We start from the raw sequence: 7036 nt of genomic DNA, 5'->3' as shown, positions 1-7036 counted from the left end.
AATTTTTTGGTGTGTACATTTTTGAAAATCTGTTGATTGATAAGATTTTTTTTACGCTTGTTTATCATCTGAGTTAGTGTTAGGCTAAGTCCAGGAAAAAAACATGTGAGCTTCAGTTTTGTTAATCTGAGGAACTAGTAACCATTTAAACTAAACTTCAAACAAAAGACCATTATATTTTTGATGATTTGAGTTTGTGTTCTTATAGAAAACACAATAGATTTTTTGTCATATTCTTTTACTCTTATTAGATACACTGTGTGCTGTTTATTCATCTGGCTGCCACGTTTAGATAACCCATCATTTTTCATGAGTTCCCAAGAAATTGTTGGACAAATTGGCTATCTGCACATGTATAGTTACTAATGTATAATAATAATTTTTTAAAAAAAACAACTTTTGGGCAATCTGTGATGAGAAGAGGCATGTCTGTATTGGTACCCAGTGTTAATCTTGCACCAGTCTTTTTTATGCACTTTTACAAAATATGCTTTTTTTTTTTTTTTTTTTTTTCCATTTTAACTGAAATTGTTCTGTGATGTTCTTCAAAATTTCTACGTCAAAAGTTGTTGAGTGAACCTAATGAGGTTCAACAAGGCCAAGTTGCAGGATGCTGCACCTGGGTCAGGGCAATCCCAGACATGAGTACAGACTGGGAGAAGAACCCATTGAGAGCAGCCCTGCAGAGAAGGACTTGGGGGTTCTGGTGGACAAAAGGCTCAACATGAGCCAGCAGTGCATGCTTGCAGCCCAGAAGGCCAACTGCATCCTGGGCTGCATAAACAGAGGAGTGGCCAGCAGGTTGAGGGAGGGGATTGTCCCCCTCTTCTCTGCCCTTGTGAGGCCCCTCTTGGAGTACTGCATCAAGGTCTGGAGCCCCCATCAAAAGAAGGATGTTGATCTGTTAGAGTGGGTCCAGAGGAGGGCCACAGAGATGATCAGAGGGCTGGAGCACCTCTCCTATGAAGAAAGGCTGAGAGAGCTGGAGCTGTTCAGCCTACAGAAGAGAAGGCTCTAGGGTGACCTCGTTGCAACCTTTCAGTACTTGAAGGGGGCTTATAAAAAAGATGGAGAGCAACTCTTTGCTCAGTTGGATAATGACAGGACGATGGGGAATGGTTTTAAACTAAAAGAGGGGAGATTTACATTAGAGGTTAGGAAGAAATTCTTCACTCAGAGGGTGGTGAGGCACTGGAACAGGTTGTCCAGTGAGGTTGTGGATTCCCCATCCCTGGAGGTGTTCAAGACCAGGTTGGACAAAGCCCTGGGCAACCTGGTCTTAGTGGGTGGCATCCCTGCCTATGGCAGGGGGATTGGAACTAGATGATCTTTAAGGTCCTTTCCAACCCAAACCATTCTATGGAAAGTTCTGTATTGAACAACAGTAGTGTGTTTTTTTTTCTGTTTCAATCAGTCTTCTGAATTAACTGGATTTTGTTGTTGTTGTTACAGGCTATGGAGTTGCTCGTGGAAAAAGCAATCAGCAGTGCTACTGGACCACAGAGTCCTGGGGATGCACTTAGAAGAGTTTTTGAGTGTATATCTTCAGGAATCATCCTTAAAGGCAAGTTGAATTTGATCAATGTACTTATGCTGAAGTAATATAAAATATATAGTCTTGGTCAAAATAAGGTATAGATGTTCTACTAATTAGCCTAACCATTCTAGGTGGTCCTGGCCTTCTGGACCCTTGTGAGAGAGATCCTTTTGATACACTTGCTGTAATGACAGATCAGCAACGAGAAGATATTACTTCAAGTGCACAGGTAAGGGAAAATATGTGTAAAATAACTAAAGTTGAAGACATTAGTGTTTTTTCTGAATGAGGCTATGTGGATGTGAATTTTCCTTTCTTATAAGAACATAGTCCATTTTTTTTAGATGATGAGCCTTAATCTAGGCAATGAAAATGTCGCAGGAGAGGATGCGGAGCAGTGTTGTGTTTTGCACTGAAATAAATGTGACAAGTTTGGAACGTTCCTTTCTATATACATGTATATCCATAAGGATGCTCTGCCTACAACAGTATTCTATTAGATTTAAAATGTTGTTGGAACTTAAGATCATACAAATAAATATGTTTAAATTTTAATATTTATTGTTTCTGTTCATAGTATTGACCACTCATGCTTGCAGCTGAATAGCTCACTGTCTCTACGAGTTTGTTTGATCCTTTTGCCAAAGATTACTAGCATGTAATGGGATGTGTGAAAAGCCTTGGCTGCTTCATTTGCTAGTCCAACAGTTAAAACATATTATTTTGAAGCTGAGATGCTGGGCTTTGTACAGAGATAGCAAATGTAACATGCATATATTACTGTGTTGATGCTGTGGAAAAGAAGAGGATGGATAGTAAGAGCTAAGGATGATATCTTACACCACTTCTCTGTTGTTTGACAAAGTACTCAAAATTGACATTTGTTTCTAACTGAAATATCTTCTTTCTACCCTTTTTGTAGTTTGCATTGAGACTCCTTGCATTCCGTCAAATACACAAAGTTTTAGGAATGGATCCATTACCACAGATGAATCAACGCTTCAACATCCATAACAATCGTAAAAGGAGAAGGGACAGTGATGGGGTTGATGGATTTGAAGCAGAGGGGAAAAAAGACAAAAAAGATTATGATAACTTTTAAAAAAAAAAAGTTTTTCATTTATGCTAAGATTGAAGGTGATAAAAAGTCCATTTGTTGCCTTGCTTTTACTTCATAATAATGTCTGTTTAAAACATCCAAAACCAGCTCGGGAATTAGAACAACCTAGCTTTTCTGTGAGATTCTGAACATTGTAATGGATGTGCTGTATCACACAAATTATGGATGGAAAGACTACAAATGGAAACTGTCATTGGGGAGAAAATAGATTGATTTTTTTTTCCCCCTCATTGTGTTTCCTTTAAATGTATTGCTAACTTCAGTAACTTTTCTTCTTTTTTGACCTTTTTTATTAACAAGTGTGTTGTCTTATCTTGACTGTATTTAATGCAGCATTTCTGCTTCTGTTGCTATGTGTATTTTGACATTTTATTTAGAAGGTTTTTTTGTTTGCCCTTGACACTAGTTGTATAAGTTACTTTGTGTTAGATAGTATAAACTGTTCCCCTCCCAATTAATATTTTACAGAACTTTTTTTTTTGTAAAGTGAGACTGCAGGATTATACTTTTTTTCCCTAAATGTGAAGGGGTTACAACAGAATTAGCCTGCCATTTGAGTGCTCAGAATTAAATGCTTTTGCCAATCTTGTAGCATTTGTCATCTTAGTGTGATATAACAGTGTAATTAAAACAAATTTGTGTTAATCTAATCAAGTTTGCTGTTAGTTTTGCATTAGCAGTATAAAAGCTAATATATACATTATGGTCTTGCAACAGTTTTAAAGCAGCTACATAATTGATCAAAGTTTAGCATGATTTTGTTTTTAATAGAAGGGCTTTTAAAACTATCATTTTAGGTTAAATGCGTAGTTCTTTGTATGATAGACTTTGTGACATAGCAAGGCCAAAAAATAACTTTCTGAATTTCTTAACATATAAGCAGAAACGGGCATTTCCTATTTGGACAAAGTTAGTCATTCTTTTCAATCAGCTTTGTCAATATAATATTAATGCCTCTTAGACCTTAAAAATAGATATTTGTCATATCAGTGCCTGTAAGTTATTCCTTATAGCTATTCCTGTATAAAATTTCTGTGATTTTTTTTTCAATAAATCAAAATTTAAAAGTGAAGTATTACTAAGAGAAGGCTATCAAAGAAAAAAACAAAACAAAACAAAAAAAAACACCACCAAAAAAAACCAGAAAATTATTTGATGTGGCTATAGTGTATGCTTATGTCTCTTTCAAAAAGCTAAATATAGCAGTGGTGTAAGTAAAGTTACATCATGCTGTTGATATATGCTCTGATACGCAGGTGTGATTTATTGTAACAGCACTGAAGTGGAACACTCAAAAGCTAAAATTTATTAAATGACTTAAATTCATTATATACTGGAAACTGAAGTTTCACTTATTCTGTTCAATGTGTATTATACTTTGTTGCAAACCCATAAAACATAGATAACATAGACTAACATTCTGGTATCTACTTAATCACAGGCTGTATGAGAGCATCAGCCATCACAAAGATCATTTGTCATTTCACAGAATCACAGAATTGTAGGGATTGGAAGTGACCTAAGGAGATCATCAGGTCCGACCCCCCTGCCAAACCATTTCTGATACCATTTGTTAAAAACTTCTGTTCCCGTTTGTAGTTTGTGGTTTAATTTATCTTTGACCTTTTTAATAAAACAAGTTTTGGAGTAGGGGGATACTTTTGTCTTGCAACACCTACTGCTAACAGCATGGGTCCATACAATGCAAATAAAATATTTTAGAAAATAGAGGGAATCTTAAAGAAAAATTTTAATATTTTAATTAATTTATTTAAATTTTAATGTTCTTCAAGCATCAGAGTGCAATTTTAAAAGGAGTGAATATTAATGGTTAGCAAATAAAATGAAAGCAATCTCATTAAGAAAAACTTTTTAAATAATTTCAGTGTCAGAAATAGAATAATTAGTGTGTGCTTTAAAATGACTAAAAAAAAAAATTGCAGTAGTTTCTGTTGTCCAGGCATAGCTTCCAAACACGTGCTTGTCCTTATTTTTATTTTTATTTTTTTAATAGGAGTCTATCTTGCTGCCATGGTGTCTAGTTAGCCATTACTATTTATTTTGAAAGCTACAGGTGCTATTCATGTAGCTAGTTTAACTCCATACCAAAGTTTCTTTCCTCATAAAGCTAAAACTTGTCTATTCAGGCATGTGACCCTCAAATTTAGGATTAAAAAGGTCAAAGATGTAGTTTGGATTTCCTGTATTTTTGTTCTGCTGGCTTTTATCTCTTAACTAATTTCTGGATCTTTTGAAATATTGTATACTTAAAGTGATTCCACATTAAATATGAAACTGTGACTGTGATTTTTGTGCTGTGTAGTGAAGAGTGAATTTCAGTTTGTTGCTGTTTTTCCTGCCCATTATTATGGCCTGTTTTAACTAGGTAACTCCTGGCTCTGTCAAAGCTAAAAGTGGAAAAACAACACTTTACAAAGTACAGCGATAGTTTTGACTTTTAAATATTACATTGTGTGCTTATGAAGACAAAACTTCCATTTTCTTTATTTTTTTTCTCTGAAGCTTGTAAGCCAGAGTTTTCTAGCCCAAAAGGCTACAAATTAAATTTCTTCTGACAGATTACTTTATAAATCTTCTCAATAGTTTATTTTTTTTTTATTCAGCGCGGTCTTTCTCAGCCTTTTTTTGAATGAAACAGCTATGAAATCTTTTGAGGGTGGGGGAGAAATCCAAGAAGTGTCATCTGTAGTATAGTGTTACCTCAGAGGTTCGCACAACCAAATAAAAATCAGGCTTAATTCTGTAAGTATCTGTTAATTTGTATTTTCCCATTTTGTACCAGTTTCTCATTTGGATTTATGAAAATGTGCGATTGTACATATATGTTCATAGTACTGGAAGATGTTTCCAGTTGGACTACTTTCTGATGTTTACCATTCACATTTTAAGAAATGCTACCCTAATATAATACTTGGCAAATGTAAACTTCCTAACAGGGTAGAGTGCATCATTTTTCATAGGCATCTGATTGGCAGCGGGGGATTTTTGTCCTACACATTATTTACTTTCCCACTTAATGTTGCCTTAACATACCAGCATTAGCAATGGTCTTCTTCTTTAATGCATATATTTTCTTAAATCGTTTTGCAAAGACATGTATATTACTATTTATTCTGAAGCCAGTGATTAATTTATTGCAGGACTGTTTAAAGCCTGACAGCTTTTAGAGTCTTAGCCTAGCTTAAATACTTTGAAATACATTCTACATCAATCCTATTTCAAGTTGATATCCTAAAATCCAAAGACACGTAGAAGATATCAAGAAATCTCTCTTAATTTTTGAAGCTTCCTACATTTTAAAATCTAAATTTGCAGAATGGAATAGCTGACCAAGAGAAAATAAATCATTCATTCTACAGTGGAAGCTTACTTTATCATTAAAAAGAGATGAAAAGTCTTGTTTCTACATGAGTCATAAACCTTGCTCCTTATATAAGTCTTTTTCCTTTGCTGCATACTCTTATCATGTTTACATCAATTGTATGCATATGATTAGGAAGTTCTGTCCAGAATATGAGATACCTTTATCACAGACTTAACTTCAGGCATACATTTAGATTTATCTGTAATTTGCTGGTTATGCAAGTTAACGGTTTGTTATTAAGACAGGAAGCTGAGCTGAATTGCTGACAATGCAAGTCAGAACAATATGGGAGAGGTTATGGTGCCTAAATACAGGGGTTTAGTACCATTTTATGTGTTCCTAGGGTATGTGGTGCTGCAAAAGAGGACAGGTTTCACAGAGGTCCGTGACTGTATTAGCCAGCCTTGTGTCACAGAATGTCTGAGGTTGGAAGGGACCTCTGAAGATAATCTAGTCCAACCCCCCTGCCAAGCAGGATCACCTAGAGCACGTTGTGCAGGATGGCATCCAGGTGGGTTTTGAATATCCAAACAAGGAGACTCCACAAACTCTCTGGGCAACCTGTTCCAGTGCTCTGTCACCCTCACAGTAAAGAAGTGCCCCCTCATATTCAGCCAGAACTTCCTGTGCTTCATTTTGTGCCTGTTGCCTCTTGTCCTGTTGCTTTTATTTTCTTGTTAGGCTTCTAATGAGAGGTGATGGGCACAAGCTGCAATATCCAGGAAAAAAATCCCCATGAAAGGGGCCCAGGAGTGGAGCTCTTGACTCCAGGAGAGCTGCAAGTGCAGGGATAGTGTGAGCCTTTCTGGAGCAGAGAGTAGCAAATAGTAGGGCTGGCCACTGTGCCTCCCCACTAGCCCTCCAGTGCAAGGTGCTATTTTCCATCTAGGCTTTGCTACAGGGGAGTATAAAATAAATATTAAAAAAAAAAAAAAAGTATTTCAGAGGTTTTTTTAATATAGTTTAAGGAAACGCTAACATAATAAACTTACAG

At 35.9% G+C, this 7036-nt stretch overlaps 1 protein-coding gene across 6 annotated transcripts in view; it reads left to right on the top strand.

The window, feature by feature from the left end:
• Positions 1–4964, top strand: part of LOC311426263 (zinc finger RNA-binding protein-like) — a 64578-nt gene extending 59614 nt beyond the window's left edge. For 5 of the 6 annotated variants that reach the window (XM_084502500.1, XM_084502499.1, XM_084502497.1 and 2 more), the window contains 3 exons: positions 1453–1564; positions 1669–1766; positions 2460–4964. In XM_084502500.1, the coding sequence (XP_084358626.1) occupies positions 1453–1564; positions 1669–1766; positions 2460–2639 (390 nt within the window). In that variant the 3' untranslated portion in view covers positions 2640–4964. Of the gene's footprint in view, positions 1–1452; positions 1565–1668; positions 1767–2459 lie in introns of those variants that run through there. The other variant, XR_014686645.1, reaches the window with a different exon arrangement.
• The last annotated feature ends 2072 nt before the right edge of the window (positions 4965–7036 follow it).

The sequence above is a fragment of the Aythya ferina genome, assembly GCF_964211825.1.
Source record: "Aythya ferina genome assembly, chromosome: W".
NCBI classification, from domain to species: Eukaryota; Metazoa; Chordata; class Aves; order Anseriformes; family Anatidae; genus Aythya; species Aythya ferina.
This window is presented reverse-complemented; position numbering and strand designations above follow the sequence as displayed.